An 18,868-nucleotide genomic window follows, 5' to 3' on the forward strand; every position below is an offset into this window, starting at 1 on the left:
AAACGTTTTGGTGTGATTTAAACCTTAATATCAAGAATTTTTTAACTACCTAGCTATCTATCTATCTATAACAAAATCCTTATTTCATTTTATCCTTTGACATGAGACACTAAAAAGAATGTAGTTAAGTATTAAAACCTGCTGGATCAGCAATATGGTGAGGAGAATTGACTTGAGCCACATATTACATGTTGACATTACTCTGTAACTTTTATAATATAGTTTTTTTTTTTTATGACTGAGTAAAGTGACCTCTCAGCTGGAACTTATGTCCCTGAAATTTGGATTTAAATATTTTAAATTAAAATCTTTATGACTTTTCACAGTGATTGGAAGTTATGGACATAACGTGTTAAATCAATTCAGCTAAATATTTATGGCAAAATGTTGATCATTTTAAAGTGAACAGTACCAGCCAATGGTGTTCTTTCCCTCCAGATGGTTGGTGACATCAGGCTGTTTCTACTACAACACACGTCCAGGATCAGTCACAAAAGGTTCATTCAAAGTCTCTTTGTGGTTCATTGACCACAGCATTCAGAGAGTCAGTGTGGGAAACTGACACCAACTTTCTACTCACTGAATACAGGACACAAGTCTCAAGACTGTGCTGCATCTGGACACTGGCATGATGGCTGTTTTTACATAGTATTAATTTAACCATGGGCATCACTGTCTTTTTTATTATTGGACAGAAATAACTTCACTAAATATCTTTAAAAGATAAAAGTTCAGTGTGTAAAATTTAACTAAATTAAAAAAACAAAAACTAAATTATCAAGATGAAGTGAAAGATGAATACATGAAATGCATTTAGAATCAATGTCCAGTAATTACTAAATTTAGTTACATGTAAGTTTTCAACATGGAATCTATTGCCTGTCATGTGATGGGATGATGAGCGTGTGCTCAAAGTCATTGATCCCAGCATCAGGCATCAGATCTGCTCTCTCTACAGGGTCAACACTTTCCCAGATTCACACAGAGCTCAGAGAGTCTCTCTCCATCACCCCCCCAGTCCTCCACCTGTTCCCCTGAGATCTAACTATTGTCCGCTGGGCAATTAACACCATTCAGCATGTTGCTGCTCCACATGCCTTATTGTCTCATAGAGCTCTCTGATTGGCTGAGACTGTGGGAAACTCCAGCCAGACCAGGACCCACACATTCATATGGAGATGTGGGACTATAAATAGGAGGGATGAAGCCAGCACAGATCAGATTCTCTCTACAGAGACCTCAACAGCACAGAGATCCAGACATGGCTCCTACAATCACTGCAGCAATGACCAATTCTCAAGACCACCTGACTCTGACCCACAAGGTAAACTCAAGCTTCAAGGACACTTAAATATCATTCACAAGACAGTGTTTGTGTTCATGTTACCACTTTACTCCACAATAAGTTTATTAATGACTTTGTTCTTCTTTCTGCAGCTCAGAAAGCCTCTGGTGGAGAAGTTTCGCAGAGAGCGAATCAACAGCAGCATTGAGCAGCTCAAGTCTCTCCTGGGTCCAGAGTTCCTCAAACAGCAGCCAGACTCCAAGCTGGAGAAAGCAGACATCCTGGAGATGACAGTTTGCGTACTGACACAGCTGCAGCAGCAGAACCAGCAGCAGAGAAGACTGCTGAACCACTTCAACAAGCTGCCGTCTTCCTCTGATAACAACCTGACAGAGGTTGACTCCTCTCTTCTGAGCTCCACAGTCCAGACCAGCATCACCACAGAGAAGAGTCCAGGCAACAGTGCCCTCTGGAGGCCGTGGTAGACTCCTACAGACTGGAGTTACTACCAGACAAACTGAGATGACCATACTGGTCAAAGATTACTGGACTGGTTTCATGGAAATTCCATACACTTGTTCTTCTGTATGAACAGAAGGCTGTAATTTGTGTTTTTTTCCAAGAGGACATTTCCTAAGGAAATGACAGCAACAATATCTTTCATGTGAAGAAAGAGAACATTTTGTCATGCATGTTGCATGAATCAAACCTCATTGCATCAGCAATTATTATTATAATGCTCTGTACTTAATGTATTGGTGATATTATAATGCTATGGTAACATTTGTTACTATTGACTAGTATTGATGTTTGTGATCAAATATCCTATTTGTACTTTTATTGACATATTGTCAAATGATGAATTCATTTTAATCTTTGTGATTACCCAAAACTGATCTGCTCTAAGATCCAATTGTTTTTGTCTATTTTTTCAAAAGTTTTTCCTAATATCACAATTTTACTGTGGTACTTTTTATGCTTCACTCTGTATCATGTATTGATACAATATCATCAAATAGTTATATTTGTTACCTCGTAATTGTAATTGATTATATTGATCAAAATCTTACTTGTCCTTTTTATGGACATTTTGTCATAATTTTGCTCATTTTTGTGATTATTGAAAACTGATCTGTTTTAAAATCAGTTTATTCTTTCACAGTGAATGGTCTGTTCAATGTCATTTTTAAATGACAAAGTTGTTTTACATTTTCAGCTGATATTTACATTTGGAATTATAAGAATGATGTGATCTATTGTAAGGTCTTTTAGTATTTTTCAATATGTATGAGTTTTTAATGATTTTTATGGACATTCTCAAAGCACAGTGATCCTGTGTCCTGAAACACTGTAAACAGTTTGTCTTTTATAAAGACAGTGGTTCCTTTACTCTCTCTGAGTACAGTGTCTTGTGGAAATCTACAAGTTGTTGTTGTGATGTATCATCACTTCAATTATGAGCTGTCACACTTTAGGTGGCTCATTGTGTGTTGGTGAATAAACTCTGACACCTGAAATCTTTGTATTATCATTATTTTTCCTGATACTTATCTGGTGTATGATGACATCCACATATAGTAATTCATCTTACTTAAATTCTATTCTTCCCTGTAGTGAATTTGAATGATAAAAATTAAAAAAGTGACTGTAAATCTGTAATTTACTGAGCCCTTAAATGGGTGGAGGTATAATCTGAAGTGTTCCCATTAAGTTTCCAGATGAAGTTAGATCACTCTGGTTACAAGTCATTAAACCAAATCAGAATGTGCACAGTGTGTTGTTTAATAAACAAACTCTGCCAGCTGAAAATGTTGTTCTCTCATGTTAATTTCCCATAGTTTTCCTCTTTATGATCATAAAAAAAGAGAAGTCAAACATGTTTTATTGAATTCCTCTCATTTAACTGATGAGTTCTCCACATTCTAGCTCACATAGCTTCTGATGTAAAACCTTTAAAGTCATCAATTTTTCTCTTTAAGAAGGTCACCCATTGTTATTAATGTGCTGTATAATAAGGCACACTTCTATTGTTCCCCCAGTGAAAGGACAGACTGTGGGAAACCAGCGGAAACTCACTCACAGAGCCCTGTGGGACAATAGATCCAGACCTTTGCCCTGAAGACACACTGGTTCAAAAGGGACTTGAACTACAAAAACAGTTTATTTTTTTGTCTTTTTAAAATGTTCATTTCTATTTCCTGCTTTTCTTCCTGTAATATAATCATCTTCACCAATTTTACACATAATGCCATTGCCACAACAAATCAATTCAATTCAGTCACAATAAAAAAATAACTTATGGCGCTGTACATATAAACCTAATAAATCCCTTGAGTAGCACTGGGCAACAGTAGAGAGGAAAATCTCCCTTTAATGGAAGAAACCTCCAGCAGAACTGGGCTAAGTTTGCCTGTCTGCTTCGACTGGTTGGGCTGAGTGGACAGAGGAGACAGAAAAGAACAACACTGAATTAAACACTGTGCAACTTGATGGGGCCAGTAACTCCACATCAGCAATACACAGGTCTAGGACCAGGGATATCTGCAAACGTGTTTGAAATTCTACTTTTGGAAACTCGAGGAATCACAAGTAGACCTGCCCTCTCAAAGTGGTCTATTGGGAAAACATGAGGTCTTTAAGGTATGAAAGAGCTTGATCAGGGAGAGGATTTCCTGGATTGCACCACAGAGCTGGCCCCATATGACTCACCACCTTCTTTTTCAGAGGGGCAAAAGAAGTTTCTGTCTTTTATGAAAAATGTGAAAAGGCCATTACTTAAAATTTTAAAGTTGTTTTAGATTTTTAACATCAGACACTGAAAAATAAAGTCTCACTTGAACCTCAGTATATAATGGTTAAACTTCAAATATATTAATGAGCAAGGTGATTTCTCTGCTGGATTCTATTATTCCAAATTTTGATTTTCTAAATCTTTGTAAAGCCTTTATTGTTTTTTTATTACAAAAATAAAGATGAGGATGGTCACAACATGTAAAATAAACTCTTAAAAAGTCCCATTGGATTTACATGCCTAATTTTAATATCCTGATTGAAGTCAAATCCTAAAGAGCAGTGCTGAGCATGATTAGCATCCTCAACCCCACCAGCAGCCAGATATCCACCCTATATTTGGCACACTTCAGGAAACAACTGCCTCAACCTCCCACCCTCATGAACAGAGCTGAAATTTGGATCTAATGATGATACAAAGGAACAGTTAGGACATGAATCAGCAACATGTATGGCACTGATTGGAAGTTATGGACATAATGTGTTAAATCAATTCAGCTAAATATTTATGGCAAAATGTTGATCATTTTAAAGTGAACAGTACCAGCCAATGGTGTTCTTTCCCTCCAGATGGTTGGTGACATCAGGCTGTTTCTACTACAACACACGTCCAGGATCAGTCACAAAAGGTTCATTCAAAGTCTCTTTGTGGTTCATTGACCACAGCATTCAGAGAGTCAGTGTGGGAAACTGACACCAACTTTCTACTCACTGAATACAGGACACAAGTCTCAAGACTGTGCTGCATCTGGACACTGGCATGGCTGTTCCTTGTACTACTATAATGTGTCGTGGAGACGTTACCAAATTATTGTTGTGGTATATCATCCCATCTATCCGACTCCTGTAGCAGCTTTGATAAAATAAACTCTAATTAATTTGAATAAAGAAATCAACATTATTTCATTTTTGATTTAGCATATTTTTTTCTTACGTAGTTACCATATGCTATGATAGATCATTTTTTATCACGTAACTACCAGCGCAGAAACATCACTTTAAAATTCAAATGGTGAACGTCAGGATTGGAACTGAAATATCAAGACATCACACATGTATCTTAATTTCAGTTAAAATTTAAAAACATTACATTTTGAGGAAGAGATTTGGTGAACTGACATTATTTATGTCACTCTACTTATACACTGTGGGTCATCATGAGTCACCAAACCAAAGTGGAAACCTTTAGGTGTGTTTCTGTTTGTTTCATACACAAACAAACTGCTGTTGGTGCACTTCTCAGTTTCAAGTGTTGGAATGTGAGATGTTCAGACTTAACTTACGTCTCTTAATGTGTTGGGTAATGGGGCACACTTCTTTTCAGCCCCTAGTGAAAGGAGTGAAAGGACAGAGTGTGGGAAACCAGAGAAAACTCACTCACAGAGCTCTGTGCGACAATAGATCACGACCTTTGTCCTGAAGGGCTTAAGAGGGAATATGGTGTGATCACAAAGAAAATCTGCCATCTTGTAAAGTTGGTACTCCAACTGATGCAATGCCAGCTAACATCAAAACTTCGCAAAAATTTTCCAGAAGAAAAAACTTATAGGATTTTTTAAGAGTATGAACTGTCAGTCTATTGGAAGGCTTACATTATTGGTTTCAGCATACGTCTACTGACGCACTTAGTTAAGTACCTGGCATGTGATAATGTTTTGCTTCTCAGTTAAAGTTTTGAACAGTTGTATTGGGGGAAAAAAAGGCATTACAACACAATAACGCAAAGTAAAATTACTGACTGCTGTTAACAAAGACACTCCTGTTCCAGCATGATGCACATTAAACCGTCTGTCAGTGGACAGAGGGTGAGAAAGCTCTGAATATCCAAATCTCAATTCACTTTGATTTGCATCCTTAACTAGACCAGCTGACTATTGTCCAGATGGATTTGGCACACGTCAGGAGCCAGCTGTATCAGCTTCGCACTTTCATATAGGGAGCTCTATCATGTACTTGTTGATTGAATTTAGCAGCAGTTTTAATTTTTCTCTGAATGAGTTCAAATTTAGCATGATGTGTGAGACTAAACAATATATTTGATTATATTTTTAAAAACATCGACCAATAAGGTTCCTTCCCTCCAGATGGCCAGTGACGTCAGGCTCTGTCTCAATTACAACAGCAGGATCCAACACAAAAGCTCCTTTCAAGTTTCTTTTGTACTGCTCTGACCACATCATTCAAAGACTCAGTGTGAGAAACTGAGAGCTACCTTCTACTCACACCAGCTACCAACCACAAGACAGGGGACACACCTGTCACATCTGGACAGCAGGGAGAGTTTGTTTAAATTTTACCATTAATAAATACTAAAGTTACATGATATGTCATTTTCTTTTTCCAGTGCCTTAAGGCAGTGACAAAAAATCTTGTATTAGTATATCTTACACTTTATTTAGAACAAAGCAGCAGCAAATGTGCATATAACCTGAGAATAGAATAGTAGTAAAATAAAAATTTAAAAAAAAAAACAAAAAAAAACAAAAACTTACATACACAGACTTGTACAATAGTGATTTTCAGCTGTAGAGATTTTACTTAATCATATTGATTACTTTGATTATTAAGTCTACGATCACATGTGGTGATAATGAGCATGTACTCTGTCAAAGTCATTGATCCCAGCATCAGGCATCAGATCTGCTCTCTCTACAGGGTCAACACTTTCCCAGATTCACACAGAGCTCAGAGAGTCTCTCTCCATCACCCCCACAGTCCTCCACCTGTTCCCCTGAGATTTAATCATTGTCCCTTGGGCATTGACACCATTCAGCATGTTGCTGCTCCACATGCCTTATTGTCTCATAGAGGTCTCTGATTGGCTGAGACTGTGTGAAACGCCAGCCAGACCAGGACCCACATATTCATATAGAAATGTGGGACTATAAATAGGAGGGATGAAGCCAGCACAGATCAGATTCTCTCTACAGAGACCTCAACAGCACAGAGATCCAGACATGGCTCCTACAATCACTGCAGCAATGACCAATTCTCAAGACCACCTGACTCTGACCCATAAGGTAAACTCAAGCTTCAAGGACACTTAAATATCATTCACAAGACAGTGTTTGTGTTCATGTTACCACTTTACTCCACAATAAGTTTATTAATGACTTTGTTCTTCTTTCTGCAGCTCAGAAAGCCTCTGGTGGAGAAGTTTCGCAGAGAGTGAATCAACAGCAGCATCGAGCAGCTCAAGTCTCTCCTGGGTCCAGAGTTCCTCAAACAGCAGCCAGACTCCAAGCTGGAGAAAGCAGACATCCTGGAGATGACAGTTTGCGTACTGACACAGCTGCAGCAGCAGAACCAGCAGCAGAGAAGACTGCTGAACCACTTCAACAAGCTGCCGTCTTCCTCTGATAACAACCTGACAGAGGTTGACTCCTCTCTTCTGAGCTCCACAGTCCAGACCAGCATCACCACAGAGAAGAGTCCAGGCAACAGTGCCCTCTGGAGGCCGTGGTAGACTCCTACAGACTGGAGTTACTACCAGACAAACTGAGATGACCATACTGGTCAAAGATTACTGGACTGGTTTCATGGAAATTCCATACACTTGTTCTTCTGTATGAACAGAAGGCTGTAATTTGTGTTTTTTCCAAGAGGACATTTCCTAAGGAAATGACAGCAACAATATCTTTCATGTGAAGAAAGAGAACATTTTGTCATGCATGTTGCATGAATCAAACCTCATTGCATCAGCAATTATTATTATAATGCTTTGTACGTAATGTATTGGTAGTTTTAAAATGCTGTGGTAGCATTTGTTTTATAGTAACATAGATGAGCATTTACAAGTATGCACAGTTGTTACAGTTGTCCCTTGCCGGTCGTATGTGATGAAATGAAGTGTGCTAATTTAATGTTAGTGAACACTGATCAAACACTAACTCTCCTCTGTGAGGATATTTTTTTAAACATTGACTTGATATAGTTCTTTTAATCTCTTTAATTAGTCAACAGTGGTCTGTTATAAGATCATGTGTTTGTTATTCTGTTTTGGATTTGATTTTTAATCTGGTGTTGTCTTACATTACTGTGACAGTTAATTTGTTTTCTCCTTTTTATAAAAATGAACTGACTAATTAGATATTAATCTTATCCTAGTCTGACCTAAGGTCAGATTTATTTTTATCTGCACTTTTATTATAAAGTAGAAAAGTTTATTTCAAACAGTGTTTTATGTAAGACTGAGCCACATTAATTCCATAATGTTTGTGTCTTTTGTAAAGACGTCTGTTCCTTTACTCTTTTTGAGTACAATGTGGCTTGGAGTTGTTTCTAAGCTATTATTGTGATGTACCATCACTTCTATCTGACTTCAGCTGAAAATCTTATATCACTGAGTTAAATAAACAAAACAACCTGATCATGAAAATTTTGTGTTCATGTGACTATTAAAGCACAGCTACATTGCATTGATGAAAAAAAGATCCCATAAGACTTATTTTGACAATCTGCCATTGACAGAGATCTATTGTCATTCCACTGTTCAGACCTGGAACATGAATCTTTAACCATTAGGGACACGTCAACATTTTAGTTCAAAATCAAATCTGAACACACTGTAATGTGGACTAATGAAAAGACTTGATGCAGTGACATCATTTATTTCAATCTTAGCAGCAGCAAGTCATCACAAGTCGTTAACCACTGTGGAAAAATTAGCTGTATCATAATGTTGGTGCAAACATCAGTACCATGTGTTGGAATGTGAAAACTTTAAAGTGACATATTTTGTCCTGGAAGAGGCCACACGTTACAGCTAATGTGCTGTAAAGACACACTTCTATTGATCCTTCAATGAAAGGAGAGAGTATGGGAAACCAGAGGAAAGTCACTCACAGAGCCCCAAAGGAACGACAGATCATGACCTTTGTCCTGAAGAGGTTAACAAGGGATGCGGGTGCAATCAAAATGGAAATCTAAAAAAAATAAGAAAATGTCATTTATAAGTAAATTAAATTTACAGAGGAGAGTGAAATTGAATTAAAATATTTAAAAATATTTCCTCCAGCAGACACACTCAGCTTTAACACGGCAAACTTAAAACCGTGTGTCAGTGGACAACGTGTGAGAAAGCTCTTAATAACTGAGACACAGTTCACTTTGATTTGCATCCTTAAGTATACCAGCCGACTATTGTCCAGAGGGATTTGGCACACGTCAGGAGCCAGCTGTCTCAGCCTCCCACCCTGATATATAAAGCTGTAATTTTGAAGTAGTTAATGACTGTATTTCTTTATTTTCACACAGCACCAGGTTGAAAATTTAGGTTCAAACTGGGTCTAACTGATAAGATTTCATGTATTTTTACTCTATTTTTGAAAAACATCAAGCCTTGAAGGGAACCAATGAGGTTCTTTCCCTCCAGATGGCCAGTGACGTCAGGCTCCATCTCAATTACAACACACAACCAGGATCTAACACAAAAGCTCCTTTCAAGTTTCTTTTGTACTGCTCTGACCACATCATTCAAAGACTCAGTGTGAGAAACTGAGAGCTACTCACACCAGCTACCAACCACAAGACAGGGGACACACCTGTCACAACTGGACAGCAGGGAGATTTTGTGTCAGGTTAAACATAAACCAAAAAAATGACATTAACATCTGCTACTGTCTGCCAGTGCCTCGGAGCACTGACAAATGCCTGTTTTGATTTTAATAAATTAAAGAACATAATATATTAATACCCGGACAATTTTAATTTAACAGAATGATTACAAAGGATGTTTAGTTTAATGTTATATTCAACCACAAAGATTTTGTACCAGATTTTACTAACACACATGGACTATTGATACATACTGGCTCCATGTGATGGGATAATGAGCGTGTGCTCGGTCAAAGTCATTGATCCCAGTATCAGGCAGTAGATCTGCTCCCTCTATAGGGTCAACACTTTCCCAGATCCACACAGAGTCCCTCTCCATCACCTCCCCAGTCCACCTATGCTGATAGCTATATAGCTAAATTATTTTAAAAAGTAACAGTTAAAACGTATAGTATTATTTCCAAATTGAAATAAGTAACCTTCAAGGTTTTCTTTGCATTCATTTTAAGCATATGTCAGCTTGGATTTGGACAAATGCCCCAATTTCCCTTAGTAGACAGTGTGAGAAATTTTTAAATAGAAGAGCTGAGCATGATTAGCATCCTCGACCCCACCAGCAGCCAGATATCCACCCTATATTTGGCACACTTCACGAAACAACTGCCTCAACCTCCCACCCCCAGAGAGCTGAACTGAACAGAGCTGAAATTTGAATCCACTTGATGATGCAAAGGAACAGTTAGGACATGAATCAGCAACATGTATGGCACTGATTGGAAGTTATGGACATAATGTGTTAAATCAATTCAGCTAAATATTTATGGCAAAATGTTGATCATTTTAAAGTGAACAGTACCAGCCAATGGTGTTCTTTCCCTCCAGATGGTTGGTGACATCAGGCTGTTTCTACTACAACACACGTCCAGGATCAGTCACAAAAGGTTCATTCAAAGTCTCTTTGTGGTTCATTGACCACAGCATTCAGAGAGTCAGTGTGGGAAACTGACACCAACTTTCTACTCACTGAATACAGGACACAAGTCTCAAGACTGTGCTGCATCTGGACACTGGCATGATGGCTGTTTTTACATAGTATTAATTTAACCATGGGCATCACTGTCTTTTTTATTATTGGACAGAAATAACTTCACTAAATATCTTTAAAAGATAAAAGTTCAGTGTGTAAAATTTAACTAAATTAAAAAAACAAAAACTAAATTATCAAGATGAAGTGAAAGATGAATACATGAAATGCATTTAGAATCAATGTCCAGTAATTACTAAATTTAGTTACATGTAAGTTTTCAACATGGAATCTATTGCCTGTCATGTGATGGGATGATGAGCGTGTGCTCAAAGTCATTGATCCCAGCATCAGGCATCAGATCTGCTCTCTCTACAGGGTCAACACTTTCCCAGATTCACACAGAGCTCAGAGAGTCTCTCTCCATCACCCCCCCAGTCCTCCACCTGTTCCCCTGAGATCTAACTATTGTCCGCTGGGCAATTAACACCATTCAGCATGTTGCTGCTCCACATGCCTTATTGTCTCATAGAGCTCTCTGATTGGCTGAGACTGTGGGAAACTCCAGCCAGACCAGGACCCACATATTCATATGGAGATGTGGGACTATAAATAGGAGGGATGAAGCCAGCACAGATCAGATTCTCTCTACAGAGACCTCAACAGCACAGAGATCCAGACATGGCTCCTACAATCACTGCAGCAATGACCAATTCTCAAGACCACCTGACTCTGACCCACAAGGTAAACTCAAGCTTCAAGGACACTTAAATATCATTCACAAGACAGTGTTTGTGCTCATGTCACCACTTTACTCCACAATAAGTTTATTAATGACTTTGTTCTTCTTTCTGCAGCTCAGAAAGCCTCTGGTAGAGAAGTTTCGCAGAGAGCACCATTGAGCAGTTCAAGTCTCTCCTGGGTCCAGAGTTCCTCAAACAGCAGCCAGACTCCAAGCTGGAGAAAGCAGACATCCTGGAGATGACATTCTGCTTCCTGACACAGCTGCAGCAGCAGAACCAGCAGCAGAGAAGACTGCTGAACCACTTCAACAAGCTGCCGTCTTCCTCTGATAACAACCTGACAGAGGTTGACTCCTCTCTTCTGAGCTCCACAGTCCAGACCAGCATCACCACAGAGAAGAGTCCAGGCAACAGTGCCCTCTGGAGGCCGTGGTAGACTCCTACAGACTGGAGTTACTACCAGACAAACTGAGATGACCATACTGGTCAAAGATTACTGGACTGGTTTCATGGAAATTCCATACACTTGTTCTTCTGTATGAACAGAAGGCTGTAATTTGTGTTTTTTTCCAAGAGGACATTTCCTAAGGAAATGACAGCAACAATATCTTTCATGTGAAGAAAGAGAACATTTTGTCATGCATGTTGCATGAATCAAACCTCATTGCATCAGCAATTATTATTATAATGCTCTGTACGTAATGTATTGGTGATATTATAATGCTATGGTAACATTTGTTACTATTGACTAGTATTGATCATTGTGATCAAATATCCTATTTGTCCTTTTATTGACATATTGTCAAATGATGAATTCATTTTAATCTTTGTGATTACCCAAAACTGATCTGTTCTAAGATCCAATTGTTTTTTTCTTCTTAAAGTTTGGATTCATATCACAATTTTCCTGTGGTATACTTATGCTTCACTGTACTTCATGTATTGGTAAAACATAATACAGTAATGATATTTGTTATATTTTCATTGGTATTGTCATTAATTTTTTTCAGTTTATCTTATTATTGGACACTGATCAGTTTTAAGATCAGTGCCTTTAATGTTACTGTTTCAAAATGACAGTGCCATTTTTATATTTTCATAAGAAATTGAATATCGTGATTATAAGAATGATGTGATCTGTTGTAAGGTCTGTTATGACTGTTTTCCATTATGTGCAGATTTTTACTGCATTTGGGAAATTTTCTCAAAAGACAGCATCCTCAAATACTGTAAACAGTTTGTCTTCGATAAAGACGGTTGTTCCTTTACTCTCTGTGAGATGTCTTGGAAATCTACAAGTTGTTTTTGTGATGTATCATCATCTCTTTCATAATTTATATGGCTCATTGCGCCTTGTTGAATAAACAAACACTTTCAACTCAAACTTCCATGCTTTTAAGTCATTTTGCATTATGCTTACCCCTTTCATGATGATTAAAAAACGGTTAATTGCTGGTTGGGCCTACTATTGTTTTTACCTTTGTTAGACAAAGTAAGATCAAATTCAGCACACAAAGTAATTGTGCATGACATAACATACCTGTGTGGTGTAACTCTCATAATAAATGTACACAATTCAATTAAGATATTTGATAGAGAGGGAAGACCAATGCAATGCCACACAATTTCAAGTCAAATAATTAAACTGAGTGTGTAATTTAAAAACACTTTTGCTGCAACATTTTCAGTATCGCCTGTTTTCATGTAGATTTTGAAGTTAAAATCTCCCTCTTTAAAGAGGTCACACGCTTTTTTAAATGTGCTGTATAATAAGGCACACGTCTTTTGTTCCCCTAATGAAAGGACAGAGTGTGGGAAACCAGCGGAAACTCACTCTCAGAGCCCTGTGGGACAATAGATCCAGACCTTTGCCCTGAAGACACACAGGCTAAATGCTGACACCGCAAATTGGCCTTTGCTTTAAATCATGACTTCGTCTATAACTGTACCTCATTTCATCAATTAGCGAATATCTTTAACACGCAGTTTCAAAACCTTATTTATCATCCAACGTTACAGCAAAGGAGGACGATAAAAGTAGTGTTGAAATAAAAAATAATACTTTACTCACCTCTAAAACTTAAAGGCAGAGAGGGGCTGCGGTGACCCGTCTCAGGTTACCATTAATTTGCGTTCAATCATCCAAGCTAGCTCAATGCTAATGCTTTAATGTTAGCGTTAAATCTTTTTTGTGGTCTAGTGTTTGTATAACGTTACCTCTACAGGGTAGAGCTTTAAATAACTAAACCCACCTTGTTTGTTAATAGTCTAGAAGTGAGTGAAATGGCGGTAACTATATTTCTATTAACAGAGATTAACCAGATTGACAGGCCTCACTTAGCCAACGTTAGCTGTTAGCCGTTAGCTAACGCTCTCTTGCGATTTAATTTGCTCACTTGTTGCATGTTTCTTGGGCCCAAACGTTTTTTTAGATGCTGCACTTTGTGGCCACACTGCTACTACTACAGGTATAAACTTTGAGCTTCGAAAACATCTGAAAGTCGTTTCAAAGCTTATTGGAGACGTTAACTAGCAGCTTCTTCTTCTTTCAATTTATTGGCGGATTGCAAAGCAGAAAGAAGGTGCATACCGCCATCTTCAACTCACTATTTAGCTATGTATTCAAAATGTGAAGTAGTTCATTTTAATTGGAACCTTTTGTTTTCCATCACACTTTTCACTTTAATTTCTAATTAACTGTGGAGCCCTGCCCACTATCCTTGGCCTCCACTTGACATGCAATTTACCAAAAGTCCATTAATAGTGTGACACATGCTTGTTCTGCTAACGGACAGAGTGTGGGAAAGCTCTGGAGAGCTGATCTGAGTGTGAATGACATCCTCTCCACCAGCAGCCCAGTATTTCTCTAAAGGGATTTGGCACACTTCAGGAAACTGCTGCCCCCCTTCCACCAATTGATACAATTGATGGTCAGTAATGAGATTTCATTATATCAGGAGGTTCAAAAGACAAGACAGTGATGGGAAGCTGAAACCTGGGGACACCAAATCACTTCACTGAGACTCTATGAGAGATTTTACATCTTAATTGTAAATTGGACAAATTGTCTGGTCCAGCCAATGGGATCCTTTCCCTCCAGATGGTTGGTGATGTCAGACAGTGTTTCTATAACAACACACGGTCAGCATCTGTCACTGAAGTCCTTTTGTGGTTCATTGATCACAGCACAAGGAGTCAGTGTGGGAAACTGGGATCAACGTGTTACTCACAGTGACTACAAGGCACGTGTCAAATGACTCGACTGCATCTGGACAGCAGTATGATTATTGTCTTGTGTTGGATTGAAATGCTGCGAATGTGGATATCACTGTTTTCTAACATAATACTGTTTTGTAAAATGTTGTATTGTTGATTGAATGATCAAGATGTATACAGTAAAAATGTGATTAAATGATCAATTTAAAATACAATGATTTCACCTGCTGTGACTTAAAAGAAAACAATTCTTAGAAAATAAGAATAAGTTTGACAGTTTATAATAATAAGAAAATAATTTCCACTTAGTTTGCATTTTTATTTTTTTTACACATGTAACTTTTTACATTATGGCTTAAAAGATTTTCTCTGATGTGATGGGATGATAGGCTCCAGCGGATCCCCGTGACCCTGAACAGGAAAAGCGGGTATAGAAGATGGATGGATGGATGGATGGATGATGGGATGATGAGCGTGTTCTCAATCAAAGTCACTGATCCCAGTATCAGGCAGCAGATCTGTTCTTTCTACAGGGTCAACACTTTCCCAGATTCACACAGAGCTCAGAGAGTCTCTCTCCATCACCCCCCCAGTCCTCCACCTGTTCCCCTCAGCTCTAACTATTGTCCCCCAGGCAATAACACCATTCAGCATGTTGCTGCTCCACATGCCTTATTGTCTCATAGAGCTCTCTGATTGGCTGAGACTGTGGGAAACTCCAGCCAGACCAGGACCCACACATTCATATGGAGATGTGGGACTATAAATAGGAGGGATGAAGCCAGCACAGATCAGATTCTCTCTACAGAGACCTCAACAGCACAGAGATCCAGACATGGCTCCCACAATCACTGCAGCAATGACCAATTCTCAAGACCACCTGACTCTGACCCACAAGGTAAACTCAAGCTTCAAGGACACTTAAATATCATTCACAAGACAGTGTTTGTGTTCATGTTACCACTTTACTCCACAATAAGTTTATTAATGACTTTGTTCTTCTTTCTGCAGCTCAGAAAGCCTCTGGTGGAGAAGTTTCGCAGAGAGCGAATCAACAGCAGCATCGAGCAGCTCAAGTCTCTCCTGGGTCCAGAGTTCCTCAAACAGCAGCCAGACTCCAAGCTGGAGAAAGCAGACATCCTGGAGATGACAGTTTGCGTACTGACACAGCTGCAGCAGCAGAACCAGCAGCAGAGAAGACTGCTGAACCACTTCAACAAGCTGCCGTCTTCCTCTGATAACAACCTGACAGAGGTTGACTCCTCTCTTCTGAGCTCCACAGTCCAGACCAGCATCACCACAGAGAAGAGTCCAGGCAACAGTGCCCTCTGGAGGCCGTGGTAGACTCCTACAGACTGGAGTTACTACCAGACAAACTGAGATGACCATACTGGTCAAAGATTACTGGACTGGTTTCATGGAAATTCCATACACTTGTTCTTCTGTATGAACAGAAGGCTGTAATTTGTGTTTTTTCCAAGAGGACATTTCCTAAGGAAATGACAGCAACAATATCTTTCATGTGAAGAAAGAGAACATTTTGTCATGCATGTTGCATGAATCAAACCTCATTGCATCAGCAATTATTATTATAATGCTCTGTACTTAATGTATTGGTGATATTATAATGCTATGGTAACATTTGTTACTATTGACTAGTATTGATCATTGTGATCAAATATCCTATTTGTCCTTTTATTGACATATTGTCAAAATAGAAATTAATTCATTTTAATTAGTGTGAATATCTGAAACTGATCTGTTCTAAGATCCAATTGTTTTTTCTTTTTTTTCCTAAAAGTTTTGCTTAATATCACAGTTTTCCTGTGATACTTTCATGCTTCACTTTGCAACATGTATTGGTAAAATATATTGCAATAGCGATACTTGTTAAGTCATAATTGTATTTGATTATATTGATCAAAACTCATGCTTGTTCTTTTTGCAAATATTTTGTCATAATATTTTAACTCACTTTCTGTGATCACTGAAAATTGATCTATTTTAAGATCACCGATTATTCTTTTAGTATAAAAGGTTTATTTAATGGCACTGTCTAAAAATGACAATGTCATGTTTACATTTTTAGATCAAATTGAAGTGTGTGGTTATTAAGAATGATGTGATCTATTGTAAGGTCTTTTATTATTTTTCAATATGTATGAGTTTTTAATGATTTTTATGGACATTCTCAAAGCACAGTGATCCTGTGTCCTGAAACACTGTAAACAGTTTGTCTTTTATAAAGACAGTGGTTCCTTTACTCTCTCTGAGTACAGTGTCTTGTGGAAATCTACAAGTTGTTGTTGTGATGTATCATCACTTCATTTATGAGCTGTCACACTTTAGGTGGCTCATTGTGTGTTGGTGAATAAACAAAGTGCCAGCTGAAAATGTTTGTCTTGTGTTATTTGTCCTAATACCTGTACAATATAAGATGACAAACAAACGACTTCCATTTCACTTGTATTAAATTCACTGGACTTAAATCAAATTGCTGTCTTACACTGAATTTAAATGATTAATATCCAAATTAACTGTAGTTTTTTGAGGAACAGTCAATTCTTATTTTTTTGACCATTTACGTCTAGTAATGTTTGACACGGTTTTTCTCAGGTTGTTGATGAAATTAGGCCACTTTGTTTACATGCAGTAACAATTATCAACCCAAATCAGAAAAGCAGCATTTCACATTAATTCTCATCTGCAGCATCCTGTTTGGACAACTGTCAGGTGTTTCAGTGCAAAGCATTTAAAGCTACTTATTTCCCTCTCTTAAAATATGATGCATGGATTTTAATGTGCTGTATAATAAGGCACACTTCTATTGTTCCCCCAGTGAAAGGACAGAGTGTGGGAAACCAACGGAAACTCCCTCACAGAGCCCTGTGGGACAATAGATCCAGACCTTTGCCCTGAAGACACACTGGTTAAAAAGATCCCACCCTTTAAACCTTTGAACCTTTTTCAAATCACTTTTTCACAAATGGACAGGGTAAAATTTCATATTGACTTTACCAGGTTTTCCAGGAAAGAAATATTGACACTGTAGGGCTACAGCAGTCGAACAGCGCGCAACAGAAGCAGTATTTTGGAGACAAAAGAGCTGGACTGATTTGCTGCTGCTTGTGTCTGTCAACCATTTCATTTTACTGAATTTCTTATGTCTTGCAGTTTTCTCATCCAGAAGATTTCCTCAGAGGCTGCAGTATATAGCCTCCCTGCTACTAGTTTAAACTTTCATTGACAAAAAGAATTCAAAATCAGAGAAATGTTAAATTTCAAGATTAGCTAGTGGCATCAATTAGTGCTTAGGCCTGTCACCAATATGCAATTCCTGTCAAATTAGCTATGAACTTAATCAACTTCATTGCATAATCAGGCATAATAGATAAAAGATTGTAGAATTTTATAACACCAGTTAACAATTTATGTGTCTAAAGTGCAACTTGGTAAATTTTGATTTTAACATGTTGCTCAAGTACACACTTTTCAGTTTAATTGTTAAATATTTTTATGGGAGCAACAGTGCCCACACAGTGTACACAGTCTATTCAAAACATTCATTAATAGTGTGACACATGCTTGTTCTGCTAACGGACAGAGTGTGGGAAAGCTCTGGAGAGCTGATCTGAGTGTGAATGACATCCTCTCCACCAGCAGCCCAGTATTTCTCTAAAGGGATTTGGCACACTTCAGGAAACTGCTGCCCCCCCTCCACCAATTGATACAATTGATGGTCAGTAATGAGATTTCATTATATCAGGAGGTTCAAAAGACAAGACAGTGATGGGAAGCTGAAACCTGGGGACACCAAATCACTTCACTGAGACTCTATGAGAGATTTTACATCTTAATTGTAAATTGGACAAATTGTCTGGTCCAGCCAATGGGATCCTTTCCCTCCAGATGGTTGGTGATGTCAGACAGTGTTTCTATAACAACACACGGTCAGCATCTGTCACTGAAGTCCTTTTGTGGTTCATTGATCACAGCACAAGGAGTCAGTGTGGGAAACTGGGATCAACGTGTTACTCACAGTGACTACAAGGCACGTGTCAAATGACTCGACTGCATCTGGACAGCAGTATGATTATTGTCTTGTGTTGGATTGAAATGCTGCGAATGTGGATATCACTGTTTTCTAACATAATACTGTTTTGTAAAATGTTGTATTGTTGATTGAATGATCAAGATGTATACAGTAAAAATGTGATTAAATGATCAATTTAAAATACAATGATTTCACCTGCT

At 38.1% G+C, this 18,868-nt stretch overlaps 2 protein-coding genes and 2 pseudogenes across 2 annotated transcripts; all 4 read left to right on the plus strand.

Annotated features, from left to right (window-relative positions):
* The first annotated feature begins 1,118 nt into the window (after positions 1 to 1,118).
* Positions 1,119 to 1,883, plus strand: LOC113130710 (transcription factor HES-5-like). The gene is made up of 2 exons (XM_026307530.1): positions 1,119 to 1,324; positions 1,438 to 1,883. The coding sequence occupies exons 1-2, from the start codon at positions 1,202 to 1,204 to the stop codon at positions 1,768 to 1,770; spliced, it is 456 nt and encodes a 151-aa protein (XP_026163315.1). The 5' UTR covers positions 1,119 to 1,201; the 3' UTR covers positions 1,771 to 1,883.
* A 5,089-nt stretch (positions 1,884 to 6,972) lies between these two features.
* Positions 6,973 to 7,785, plus strand: LOC113130705 (transcription factor HES-5-like; annotated as a pseudogene).
* Positions 7,786 to 11,262: 3,477 nt separating this feature from the next.
* On the plus strand, positions 11,263 to 11,947 carry LOC113130592 (transcription factor HES-5-like; annotated as a pseudogene).
* A 3,359-nt stretch (positions 11,948 to 15,306) lies between these two features.
* LOC113130591 (transcription factor HES-5-like) lies at positions 15,307 to 16,264 on the plus strand. The gene is made up of 2 exons (XM_026307348.1): positions 15,307 to 15,512; positions 15,626 to 16,264. Exons 1-2 carry the CDS (start codon positions 15,390 to 15,392, stop codon positions 15,956 to 15,958), a joined length of 456 nt encoding a protein of 151 aa, XP_026163133.1. The 5' UTR covers positions 15,307 to 15,389; the 3' UTR covers positions 15,959 to 16,264.
* The last annotated feature ends 2,604 nt before the right edge of the window (positions 16,265 to 18,868 follow it).

The sequence above is a fragment of the Mastacembelus armatus genome, chromosome 5 (genome assembly GCF_900324485.2).
Source record: "Mastacembelus armatus chromosome 5, fMasArm1.2, whole genome shotgun sequence".
Classification (NCBI taxonomy): Eukaryota; Metazoa; Chordata; class Actinopteri; order Synbranchiformes; family Mastacembelidae; genus Mastacembelus; species Mastacembelus armatus.